This window comes from Kogia breviceps, chromosome 15 (assembly GCF_026419965.1).
Source record: "Kogia breviceps isolate mKogBre1 chromosome 15, mKogBre1 haplotype 1, whole genome shotgun sequence".
In the NCBI taxonomy this organism is placed as follows: domain Eukaryota; kingdom Metazoa; phylum Chordata; class Mammalia; order Artiodactyla; family Physeteridae; genus Kogia; species Kogia breviceps.
In genome coordinates this window covers 71,757,093-71,770,321 of record NC_081324.1, presented here as the reverse complement: position 1 = coordinate 71,770,321, position 13,229 = coordinate 71,757,093, and the positions used below count along the sequence as shown (strand labels likewise).

General features: G+C 49.7%; 1 protein-coding gene and 1 long non-coding RNA gene across 3 annotated transcripts in view; one reads left to right on the top strand and one right to left on the bottom strand.

Moving 5' to 3' along the window:
- FAM222A (family with sequence similarity 222 member A) overlaps positions 1-13,229 on the top strand; it is a 57,605-nt gene that overhangs the window by 22,707 nt on the left and 21,669 nt on the right. The window contains exon 2 of one of the 2 annotated variants that reach the window (XM_059040403.2): positions 6,667-6,798. The exons of the other annotated variant lie outside the window; for it this stretch is intronic. Within the exon in view, the coding sequence (XP_058896386.1) occupies positions 6,717-6,798 (82 nt within the window). The 5' untranslated portion in view covers positions 6,667-6,716. The remainder of the gene's footprint in view (positions 1-6,666; positions 6,799-13,229) is intronic. 2 annotated transcript variants of the gene reach the window in all.
- Positions 8,961-13,229, bottom strand: part of LOC136792694 (uncharacterized) — a 28,697-nt gene continuing 24,428 nt past the window's right edge. The window contains exon 3 of the long non-coding RNA XR_010836858.1: positions 8,961-9,194. This is a non-coding gene — a long non-coding RNA (uncharacterized lncRNA). The remainder of the gene's footprint in view (positions 9,195-13,229) is intronic.

Sequence of the window (13,229 nt, the reverse complement as noted above, 5' to 3'; positions counted from 1 at the left end):
GTGGTCTGCCCAGCGTAAGGCCCAGACAAGGTGCTAGAAACTATGAGTGAGGATTAAATGGAGGGGTGCTGTTCCCCAGGCAGGAGGCTGGCACCTCTGTCCTAGGAACAGAGGGAGCCAGGCTATGCTCGGTGGCCAGACTCACATTTTAGAGAGACCTCCGGCCTCTGGGGGTGGGGATGGATGCAGTGGTAATACTTGGCAGTAGATGAGGCCTCCTCTGGAAGGGGCCAGTGCCCTCCCCCTCCCCCACCCTTAAAAAAAAGAAAGTGAAACTCCCCTTTCTGGTGCTGCAGCCCACATGGCAGTGGGAAATAATCACTTTTCACAGGCCCCTTTATCCACAGCCAAGCCCTGCGCCAGTTTAATCAGCAGTGCCAGTGTGACTTGAAGATTCCCGGGCTTGAGAGATCAGGAGAGGGGTTAAAGGAAATTACCCTGCCTCCCCCATGCTAATGTAATCTCTAACCAGATCTGCCTAGCCGCAGCTCAAATTGCTTTTTAGATTAACATTTAATTATTAACAGGGTCCCCTGGAAGGCCTCGGGCTTCGGGCTTGGAACAGGAATGGGGGAGGGAGCGACAGGAGGGGGTGGGGGAGGGCTGCTACTCTGGCTGCCTTGCGGAGAGAGTGAGGGCTGGTGGAGGGGGCAGGGGAGAGTGGGGTCAGGAAGGGAGTGAGAAAGGAGACAGCAGGGAGGAAGAAGGGAAGCACCAGGATAGGAAGGCAGATGGACTGGGCGACAGCCATAGAGACAGGAGTGACAGACAGACAGACAGACAGACAGTGGATCCACCCATCGTGGGGGAAGGGTTGTGCACCCAGGTTCCCTATGGCACTGTCGGGCAAGGGCCCCTCCACCCTTCTCCCCTGGCCAAGGGCAGGCAGATCCTGCCCCTTGTGGTTTAGGGGGCCCTGAGCTTTCTGAGGCTCTGTGCCGGCCTGGCTCATGGTGGTGGGGACCTATCCAGAGAAGGGAGCCGGTGCTCAGGGCCACACGGCCAGGATCCGACCCAGCGCTCTTGCAGGCTCTCAATCCAATGTTCATTCCCCTCCCCAGGCCCTCGGCCTTCTGCCTCTACTTCAGATTCTTCCCTGCACGTGGGGGCAGGCTCTGGGGCCAGGACAGGGTGAAGGAGAGCAAGGCTTCAAGTGCAGCACTGGGGATGGAGGTGAGAACTGGGGGGTGGGGGGTGGGACGACTCCTGCCCCCTCCCCGTGCAGGTTGTGAGGCCCTGGGAAGAGCAGGCTTCTCCTTCGCCTATTTTTAGGGAACTCAGAGTCCTGACTGTCCACTCGGCAGTTAACATGCTGGGTTTTACCAGCTTCCTGACTCAACATTCCAAATCCCTCAAGAACAGACGACATCTAGAACCCGCCCTATGTGGACTCAGCCCCGTGTCTTGCACACAGGTAGTGCACTGGATCGTGTTTGAAAACTACATGGTAACATCCCCTCAGAGGCCCTCCTAGGATGGGCTGGGCCACTGCCCGTCAGGGTTCAGCAAGGGAAACCGATACTCAGAGAAGAGCTGTCGCTTCCTTAAGGTCACTCAGCCAATCAGAACCCTGGTGCTTGCCCCCTGCCTGGCAGGTGCAACCCTGAACTCCTAGTCCCACTGGACGCAGGGAAGGCCTCACATGACCTTCTCCTCCAAGCCACAGCGGGTCTTTGACCTTGAGTGGAGCCACAGAGGAGGCCAGAGTCGGGAGCTCCAGGGAGGAGGGAAGGACGGGGGGGCTGGCAGCGGCACCGCTCGTGGCCTTCACAGGGTCACAGCCTCCTCCTGCCGCGGAGCCCAAGTACAGCCCTGCGTTCCACGTGCTCCAGGGCCAGCCCAGCCTGGTGAGGGGTAGATTGCTGACCTACAGGATTCACGGGGGAAAGTCCTGCCCACCTGCCACTTCAGAGGGATATTGGAGGCTGGAGGGAAAGGCCAGGCAAGTCCACTTGGAACAGGCTGGCCTTGGGAGTAGGCAGTCCCTTGTGGTCGGCTCCTCTGTTTTTGTCAGGATGCTCTCACCGATCTCCGTACTCCCAGCATATGGCGCGGGGCTGGCCCCCAAGAGATGCTCAGGGAGTGTTGGCTGCCTGAATGAATGAGTGAGTGAGTGACTGGCTGGGTAAACGACAGCCACCTCGAAACAGTTCCCTCCTGGAGGCAGGGCCTTGCTTTAGCCACCTCTGTATGGTTCTGCCCACGCAGGCCTCTCACGTTGTCCTCCATGAATGTTTATGGGATGAATAGGTGGACTCCTGAGAGCCCCCCTCCCTCCTCTCATCTCCCTCCCTGTGACCCCAGCCCCTCCCGGAGCAGAACCAAAGACTAGGGCACCGGGGAGAAGCCGGGGCTGGAGGCCGCACAGTGTGGAGCCGTGCTGACACCCTCGGGCTCTGCCACCCAAAAGCTGTGTGACCTTGGGCAGGTTGCTTCTGCTTTCTGTGACCATTTGCTCATCTGTGAAATGGGGCTCAAAAGAGAACCCACCACAGCGGCTGCTAGGGGGGTGCTGTGAGATGTAGCAGGCTGCACATGGAGCGTGGCACCGAGGGAGCGTTCGGTAAACGTGCACTGCTACTATTAGCACTGACACGCGTATTGTAATTTTCAAGCTCCCTGTTCCCACTGGCAGCTCGGCGGGGGTGGGGTAGCTCCCCAACACCCTCTGCAGCCGGACAGGCTGGGAGAGATGACAAAAGGCGGGCAGGGCCAAAGGCCCCAATTGCCTGTTCTTTTAATAAAAATAAAGACAGCCTTTAGACATCCTTCTGCTATGCATTGTTCTGCCAAGGCGAGCAGCACAGACTCAGTTCCTCCTCGGACTTGGAAAGTTCCTTCCTTTCTTTCCCCTCTCCTGTCACATTTTCTTTATCTAAAGCCTCAGCTATGAAAGGGCATATCGACAGCTGGGGGCGTTATCTGGTGGAGGGGACCTTTTCCTAGGGGTGCTTCCGAGATAAGGCGTCTTATCAGCCCCCACGTCAGGGACGGTGCCGAAGCATTCTAATCATTGAGGCTTGCGACATTTTCCCCCTCCCCGCCTTTTTTATTATTAAAGTCACAAAAGACCTTGGGCTTATAAACAGCCCGATTTGCTGATAGTGTTTCAGAATGAGCAGCGCTCCCAGGATGGTCCCGGGCTGGGGGAGTAATGAGTTGGGTGGGGCGGGAGCTCTGAGGGGCTGGCTTTCTGCAGATGGAATGATGCCAAGCGGAGGGCGGGGGGGTGGGTCGTGGGAAGATCATGAGTGTTTTAGGCACCTGCTCCAGTCCTGTCTCCAAGCTTGCTGTGTGACCTTGTGCAGGACGCTTGGCTTCTCTGGGCCTCCATCATTTCATCTGACAATAACTGATTCATTAATTTAGCCATTCATTCAACACCTATTTATTAAGTGATTACTCTTTGCCAGGCATTGGGGAGAAAGAGACAAATAAGACATGGTCCTTGCCCCTGAGAAACTCACAGTCCAGTGGAGAAAGACAGACATGAAAATTGGCAATTACAACTCTGTGTGATCAGGGCTGTGGGGGGGGGATGCCCAGAGGCGGGGAGCCAGCGTCTGAGTTAAAATGGATCAGGTGGTGGTGCCGCCGTAGGCAGAGACCAGCACAGGCAAAGGTTTGGAGGTGGGAGGCTGCGAGGCTGGAGGGGGCGCTAGGAGGGAGTTAGGAGAGATGGGGGTGGGAGGAGGGGAGGACAGGTCATAGTGGCCTTGAGGGCCAGGTAAAGGAGGTTAGGCTGTACTCTGGGACCAGAGAGAATTTTTATGGCCCAAAAGAGGGCTCTGTTTTGTCTGTCTTGTTTGTAGATGATGTGGATGATACAAAACTGGCCCCTGCCCACGTCCCACGCTGGAGCTGCCCACCTGCCGCAGCAGCAGGCACAGGGCTCCTGGGAGAATGGGCAGTGGGTTGGGGGGATTGGGGGTGTAGAGAGAGAAATCGCTCCTCTCCAAGTGAAGACAGCCTCTTAGGCTGCTGGTCCTGCAGAGGCGAGGGATGAAATGATCCAGGTGGCTGCACCAGAAAAGCTGAGATGAGGCCTTCACGTGGATACCGTCTCCTCTGGGGAATCCTCTGTGGCCCCCAGGGCTGGGCCATGTGGCCGCTTAGCTCCCAGAGCTGCCCGGTCGTCCACCCTCCGAGCACTCGGAAACCAGAGCCCCGCTGGGAGGGCAGCTGATGGGGTCTAGAGAGGCCCCAGAACAGGCAGCCTACCCCTCACCCGATTAGCACTGCAGTCCCAGCCTGCCCTCTTCAACTGAAAAGCATGCTGGGGCGCATGGCCTCTGGGGAGGGGGGGCGCTGGAGAGGGGCTGGGCTTCTGGGCCCGCAGCACCTGGTGAAAGGCCAGAGGTGGGGAGGACCTCCCGAAGTGGGGCTGGGCTTGGCCAGGACCCTGGAGAAGAATGACCTGGGAAGGATCATGGAAGCGCTTTTATAAGGCCAGAGAGAGCAGTAGCTCCCCTGGGGTCACACAGCAGGCACTGGGGCAGGGGAGGTTCCAAGCTTCCAGCCCAGGTTTCCTCGGTGGGCCAGGTGGCTGGCCTCCCTCCTTCCTAGCCCAGCGCTGCCCCAGCTTGTGGGGAGCAGTGTAGCCCGGTGGAGAGGGGGCAGGTTCACCCAGTCACTGTCTGCTGGGTGGCCCCGGGGAGGGTGCTGCCTCCCTCTGGCCTGGGTTTCCCCATCTGTGGAGGGAGAGGGCTTGCTTGGGCCCTGCAACTGGCTGGCCTTTTCCTGCTCTCCCCTTTGTCCCCTAATCCCTGCATCAGAGCAGCAAGAAGTGGCCGCTGCCCTGGGCTGGGGTAGGGGTGAGGGGCCGGGCTGCCAGGGTCACCACAGGCCTCTTACCTTCCAGGTGGGCGCGTGATTGTGCGTGTCCGTGCACTTCCCGTGTATGCTGAGAGGTGCCAGAGGAGCGTGTCAGTCGGGGTGGGCGAGGGTATGACGGGGTATGCCCACCTGCAGGAAAACGTATGCAGCGAGCACATCTGGGATGCACGTGGACGCCCAGCATGGCGGGCGGCGTGTCCACGTGTCCCCGGGTGTCCAGGGGGGCCGGCTGCCCCCATGTGTGTCGGTGTGTCCCAAAGGGCCCCAGCATGGCCCGCTCCCGCTGTCCACATCCCCAGGGAGCGGCGCCTCGTTCCCGCAGTCAAGGGCTTTCATCCCTGCAGCAGCCCTACTTCATTCCCTTTTTAAACTGTATAATTTCTGCCTGATTGTAATGGCATATTTTAAAATTACCAGAAATCAAAGCCAGGAAGTGGATACCAGATCTTTCATTGCATCGTTGCATTAAGGCTGACGACTGGGCGCGTGGCGCATGAGAACCACCGACCCTCCCCCATCCACCCCCCACTTTCTCTCTTTTTTATTTTTTTCTGAGACAGTAATAGGAGAAAATTGGTTTTGAAACTGAATAAAAGTCCCTTTCAGAGTAAATCATTTCTTTCAGGCTACCTTTGCTGAAAGTAAAATAGAGCATAATGAAAGGTGGGTATGTGATTGTCTTTCATTTACCGAGAGTCCAGGACAGACAGGAGGCTGCACCCGTCTCGGGGAAATACAAGATTGGAATAATTGCGCCGTAACAAGGAGCTTGTTGTGAAATTAGTATCTTAAGAAAGTAGTGAAAAAAGGCTTTTCCTCATGAATACTTCATTATTAGAAGAAAGCGGCAGAATTTAGGGCTCCAGACACCTGTTTAGTGTTAAATAACTTCTCTTTCTTCCCCTTCAAGATACCCTCCCCTCCACTTTCTTCTCTTTTCAACCCAGCGCAGCTTGGTGGCTCAGGCCTTGGCAGTGGCGGTGGCGTGGGAGCACGAGGGGGTGGGCATGGGGCGCCCAGGCTGGGTGGACATCAGCATTGTCCAGGGTTGAGCCCGCCTTCTCCTTACCCTGACCCTGGCAGGAGAACTCCCACCCTCTCCCCATCCATCCAGGGCAGGCTGTGTCACCCTGCCCCTTGGGGGCTCTGGGTTCTCGGGAAAGTGGGTTCTCTGAAGATAAAAATGCTCGTTCCTGAGTGAATCTGGGTGAGTGAGCACACGTGGACCTGTCTGGAGCCACATCTGAGCTGCTGCCCATGGGGGACCTCGCCCCAGCCTGGCAGAGCTGCCCTGGGTGGCCCTGCCCTTTCTGTTGGGGTAGGGAACTCGGTCAGGGGGCCCTGGTGGCCCTCGGGCCCTGGGCTCAGGGCTCAGCACAGGTCACCTCTGGTTCTCCCGGGGACACCATCCCGGGCATCTCCCCTCCAGGGGCACTGTGAGAAGTCTCCAGGCCTGGGGTGAGGGCAGACCAACACCTGAATAAGTGGGGACACCCATTCGCCCACTGGCCGTTCCCGGGCACCCTTCCATGTTGGTTCCCAAGATGACCAGATGGGGTCTTAGCCCTTGATGAACTCAAGGCTGAAGGTGGGGGGTGGGGAGGTTGGTACAGATTTGCTGGCAGGCGGTTACAAGAGAGCTGGAGGCCACCACCCCTGGAAGGACAGCCTGCTGGGGTAACACGGAGGGGGAGAGGGTCTGAGCAGGCCTGGGGGTGTCGGGAAGCCCCCTGGAGGAGGCGGCCCACACAGTGAGCAGGTCTGAGCCGGGAGCGGGGAGGTGGGCACAGAGCAGCCCCAGTGACCAGCGCCTCCTCTCCCTCCTCACAGGGCCCCTGCCGCAGAGCGCGTCCCCCGCGCCGCGGGCCCCCAGCTCAGCCATGCTGGCCTGCCTGCAGAGGACCCAGAACGCCCCCGGCCAACACCTGGCCTGCCCGACCAAGAGCCTGGAGCTGCGCAAGTGTGAGTGACACGCCCTCCTTGTGGCCATAGCCCCTCCCCTTCCTCTGCCCACCCTGAGTCCACGGGGCTGCCTCTCTCCTGGACACACCAAGCTTTCCCCACCTCGGGCCCTCGCAGGGCAGCTCCCAGGCGGGGAAAGCCGTCCACGCTCCGGCACATCTGCCCACCACCACCCTGCTTTGGACCGTCCGTGTTCTCCCAGGCCTTTGCCCAGGCTGTGCTGCCTCCCTGGGGTCCCGTCCCACTCCCCTGGTCTGGCTGACTCCCACTGGGCGTGACCTCCTCCCCAGCAGCCTTCTCTGACCACTACCAGCACCATGGCCCCGACCCCAGCACTTCTTCTGTGCCCTGACCGTGTGTCCTGTCTGTCTCCCTCTGCATCAGCAGAGAGGACAACGGGGAAGCAAACACAGCCGGCCCTTGAACAACGTAGGTTTGAACTGTGCAGGTCCACTTATGGGTGGATCTCTTTCAGTAGTGAATAGTACAGTACTACAGGGTCCGTGATTGGTTGAATCCGCAGATATGGAGGAACCGAGGATACGCGGGGCCAACTGTAAGTCACGCCTGAATTAACCACCATGTTGTTCAAAAGTTCACTGTAGTCCTGAATGGGATCCCAGCTTGGGGCCTGAATTACTGGGCGATCTTGGGCATGTCTTTTCCCTCTCTGGGCCATTAGGGAGCTGGACTTGGTCACCTCCAAGGGTCTGTCCTCCTTTACCATCCAGGACAGGGCTCCCAAACCCTCTGATCTGATTATTTTTAACCACCATAGGTTGTTTGGGTGTTGGTTTTTTTTTTCCCAAGTATTTAGACACATTTAAAAACGGGGAGATTTGTATAAAAATCTGGATGTAGTGTGTCTTGAACACAAATCAGAGGATCTGGTAACATAAGCCTGTGTTCCTGTCCTGTAGCTATCGGTTAGAATGTAACTGTTGCCTCTTTAAAGGGGATTCCCATCTCCAGTTCACCACAGTCCCCACCCTTTCCTATTGCCTCTGTCCTGTAGTGCAGGAGCGGTTGCCGTTTACCACAGTGTTTACGTTGTTGCTTTTTGCTTTTTTAATATGTATTTTATCTTCAGACATGGTAATACACTCACGTGGTCCAGTATTCAAAAGGAGTCAAGGGGTACACAGATAAAACTCGTCCTCTCCCCACTGTGTGTGTCCTCTCAGGAGACGTTTTATGCACATCCTAGCAAATATGTGTGTATATATGTATTTTATCCACTGTCTTACCCCTCACTTTTTCACTTAACAGTATATCCTATATGTCAGCCTCTAAAGAGCTTCCTCATTCTTTTGCCATATAGTTTTTCATAGCACGGATGATCCATAATTTATTTGACCAGTCCCCTAAGAAGAACCATACCCAACCTGTTGCCATTACAAGCAATGCAGCAACAAACTCTGTCACTGTGTATGTGTCACAAAGGTGTGAATAAAACTACAGCATAAATTTCTACAAGAAGAAATACCGGGTCGAAGGTATGTGCATTTGTAATTTTGATGGATGTGGTTTGACTGACCTATCCATCTTCTTGATCTATTTTTCTCATTGGGTTTTGTCCTTATTGATTTATAGGAGCTCTTTCTATATGATGGAATTAGACTGCTGTCTGTCATATGAATTGCAGATGTTTCCCCCAAATTGTCATTTGTCTTTGATTCTTCCATGGAGGAGTTTTTTGGTGAAGTAAAATTTGTCAGTATTTCCTTTTATGGCCTTTGGATTTTGTGTCATACTTAGAATGTCCTTTCTCATGCTGAGATTATTTAAAAAAACAAACAAAAAATGGTGTCCCCAGGGATTCTTCTAGTTCTTCTCTGGTTTAATTTTTAAAATATACGATCTTTGATTATTTGATAATTTATCTGGTGTAAAGTGTGGGGTATGGATGCAAGTGTATTCAAATATCAGTGCAATACTGTTTTCATTATTGTAGCATTATAACACATTTAAACATTTTTAATGGCTTTATTGAGATATTATTCACGTACCATACAATCCACCCATTTGAAGTAAACCGTTCAGTGGTTTTAGTATATTTACAGAACTTTGCATCCATCACCACAGTTCATTTTAGAGCATTTTTATCACCTCAGAAGAAATCCCTTACCCACTCCCTCATCCCCCCTGGCTCCTCCCTTCTCTATAGATTCCCCTGTTTGGGACTTTCCTAGGAAGGGACTCATACAGTATGTGGCCTTTTGCGACTGGCTTCTTTCCCTCTGCATTGTGTTTTCAAGGTTCATCCATGCTGTAAGCATGTGTATAAAACATTTTAATATTTGGTGGTGCTTCTTGCTTGTTATTCACCATCCTCTTATGCAGAAATTCCTTGGCTGTTCCATTAGTTTTCTGTCTGGACTGTAGAATCAACGTATCTAGGTAAGAACAAAACCGTGTTTGGGTTTTTACTGGGATTGCATGCAATTTATAAATTAGGAAGAAATGACATTTTTATGATGATGTCTTTCCCTCCAATAACATGATCTATACCTTTCTGTTTGTTCAGACTTTCTGTTGTGTCCCTCAGGAATGTTTTAGTATTTTCTTCATTTAGATCTTGCACATTTTTAAAGTTTCCTCCCTCTGGAAAGTTAATTTTTTATTTTTTGATAAATTTATTTTTATTTTTAGCTTCCTTGGGTCTTTGTTGCTGCGCGGGGGCTACTCTTTGTTGCGGTATGCGGGCTTCTCATTGCAGTGGCTTCTCCCGTTGCAGAGCACGGGCTCTAGGTGTGTGGGCTTCAGTAGTTGTGGCACGCGGGCTCAGCAGTTGTGGCTTACAGGCTCTAGAGTGCAGGCTCAGTAGTTGTGGCACACGGGCTTAGTTTCTCCGCGGCATGTGGGATCTTCCTGGACCAGGGCTCGAACCTGTGTCCCCTGCATTGGCAGGCGGATTCTTAACTACTGCACCACCAGGGAAGCCCCTTGCAAGTTTTATACCTTGATTTCTTTGTCTTATTTAATAGTGTTGTCTACTATCCCTGGAACAGTGAAAAATAATAGTGGTGACAGTAGACATTCCTGCTTTGTCTTTGCCCTTGAGAAGCTTCTAGGATTTCCTCATTATACAGAATGCTGGTTTTGGGGCAGATATTTTATCAGGTTAAATAAGTGTCCATCTATTCCTATTGAGAATTTTAAAAATCAAGAATTGAATCTGAATTTTACCAAATGACTTTTCAACATCTGTGGAACTGATCATATGGGGTTTTTCTTTGTTCTGTTAATATGAATGATGATATCGATTTCTTTATATTGAACCATCCTTGCATTCCTGGTTGGTTCCCACTTGGTCACGATAAATATTTCATTATAACATACCATAGAATTGGATTTTACATTTTGTTTAGGAGTTTTGCCTCAATTTCATCAGTGAGAATAGTCTTTAGTTTTCTTTTTTTGGAACAGTTTTTGTTGGGCTTTGCTATCAGTGTTACATTTGCTTCATAAAGACAATGGAGGCTTTCCTTCTTCCTCCGTGCTTTATAACAGCTTAAGTAGAAATGGACTATCTGTTCTTTAAAGATTATTTGATCCTTCATGAAGCAGTCTAGGCTAGTGTATTTATTTGGGAGATGAAGGGCTGGGTAACTGAGATAATGCTCTCTATTTCTTCTGTAATGACTGATCTAAGTGTTCTTGAATGAGTTTGGTAAATTATGTTTCTCTAGAAAAGTACCCATTTTATCCAGGTTTTTGAATTTATTTGCATGAGGTTGCACAAAATAAATTCTTTTAAATGATTACTTCACCCTTGTTTCTTATATTGTATATTTTGTGTGTGCTCCCCTTGCATTTTCCTGATTAGGTGAGTTAGCTAATGAGGTTATCTACCCCCCTTTCCCAAAGAACCATCTTTAGGATCCATTTATTAGTAATTACCCTTTTCTGGTTCCTAATTCATTAATTTATGCATTTATCTTTATTAAAATCTTCCTCCTGCTTTCCTTTTTAAAAAATTCCTTGAGAGGCTTAAATCTTTATACTGCTAAACAAGAAAAAAAGGAAAATTAAGGCTGTGAGTTCTCTCAGCACTGCTTTAGCTGTATCCTGTAGGTTCTAGCATGTATTTTTATTATCAGTATTTTCTAGATAACTTTATAACTTTGGCTTTGATTTCTTCTTCTTTGGCTTCAGGCTCATTTGAGTTCCATCTATCCACCCAGGTAGTAGGTGCCTTTGTGTTTTGTTTCTTCTAGTTCTATTGTATTATAATCAGAGAATGCTATCTATGATTTCTACCTCTTTGGACTTTAGTGAAGTCTTCTTTGTGATATAATCTCTGGTGATTTTTGTGAGTTTTGTGACTTTTTATGGGAATTTGAGAAGATGTGGCTTTGCTTCCGGGATTCAAAGCTTGGTGTTAACTAATGTAATTAACAGGGTAGATATAACTGGTTAGGTCTTGTGTATCCAAGATGCAATGGTATTTAATGCACAGGTGTTAGTACCTTAAATCTCCATAGTGAATTGCATCCTTCTTGGCTGTATTTAATACTTTTTGGCCTGGATTTAATCTTGTCTATTAAGATGGTAACTGCCTATTAAGATGCTTTTTTAATTCACATTTTTCTTGAAACCTTTGCCAGTCCTTTTATTTCAACCTTTCTAAATTACTTTGTTTAGATGTGACTCATATAATATAGAGTTGAATTAAGCTTTGTGATCCAATCTGAATGCCTTTTAAAAAATTTTTAATAGAGTTTAGCCCATTTACATTTATTGATATAACAGATGTCTGGTATTAGTTCAGTCATGCTGTGCTTTGTTTTAATTGCTTTGAAAAGTCTTTCCCTGTGTGATCTAAGTTCTCTGCTTTGTGTACCTACTAATCATAGGGAAGGCTGGTGTTCTTGTTCTAGTGGTGTAGCATTAAATAATCCCCTAATTTTTTAATCTCTTTGTAGCAGCATCTATTCCATCTACCCTAAAATGAACAAAATGATGAATTAGTGTATTTCCTTTTTCTCCCTACAGCACTTTCTCAGCATTCACTTCATGCTTTTAAACCTCTATTAACTGACATCAGCTTTAAATATCTTTTGATCCCAGCTATTAAAAATGAGGACACCTGTGTACTTATACTACTGTTCCCCTCTTTCCCCATCCCCTCTCCTCTTAGTGATACCATTACTTTACTCCTAGGGCTTGTGATGTTAACAACTGGTTACATCACCACACTCCCACAGTTCTATACATCTCAGTCTCCTAGATAAACAGGGTCCATGCTCATCACCAGTTCTTTTGCCTTATTTTTCCACCATCTGAAGTTGCCCTCTAGTCTACAGCTTAAGGCCTCCTGCGAACAACACTCCTGGAATTCCCGCACATTCAGAACGGTCTGTCGACTTTCTACTTGAATGAGCAAAAAATAATTCCTGGGTCACTTTGTTTCCTTGAGGATTTTTGTAGACCTTGTTCTGTTCTTTTCTAATGTTGAATGTTGCCATGGAGAAGTTGAAGCCTGAGTCCTCCTCCTTTATATTTCATTTTGATCTTTCATGCCATTACTTTACTAGCCTGTGTCTTGGGGTTGACCCTTCAGAGCCTGTTTCTCCTGGAACAGTCTGTGCCTTTCGACAGGCAGATCCAAGGCTTGTATTATTTCACTTTCCTTCTTTTGGGGACTCTAGTTAAGCACAGATTGGCTGTCTTTTGCCCATCTTCCCTGTGTACCCTCTTCTAATTATGCCTTTCTGACTCCCTATTTCCCCTTCATTTTGATCCGTTTTCATCCTGTTTTCTATGACTTCTTTTTTTTTCTCCCTGTGCTCATTCCATTTCTCCTTTTATGATGTTTTTTCCTCCTACTCTTTGCATTTCTGCTTTATGGAAACAGTTGCTTACTACATTGTTTCCTTCACAATGAAATATTTGGCCATAATCTTCATCTCTTCTGTGGCCACATTTTTCTGATGGAAAGTGTTTTTTTGCCAACCATTACTTATATTTTGCCTTTCCTTCCCTTTTCTTATATATTTTGATTAGGTCCTGTGCTGGTTCAATTTTGATTACTTGCCTCTGGAGGGTATTTGCAGAAAGACAAGGGGGACCAACATCCTCAGAACTGAAGGTCCTCTGATGGTGTTCTTTCAGAGATAGGGGTTTACAGAATACATGTCTGCCTCATCAAAAACAGAACAATGACAGATAATCTGGAAGGGGCTTCGGTTTCAAGGAAAAATGTTTTTCATGCACGGCCCCCTTCCCTCCTTTACATGGCCTCCAGGGAGAACACGTTCTCTTTTATAAAATTGGATACTTCACTGAATAGATTGTCCGTGGCACATAATTCAGAAAGCATAAGAATTTACAGTGAAAGATAACTCTCCTTCCCAGAGGAAAGCAGCATTAGCAGTTTCTTAAATACCCTCCTGAAAAATGCATGCACGTAGGAGGGGCAGTAAATA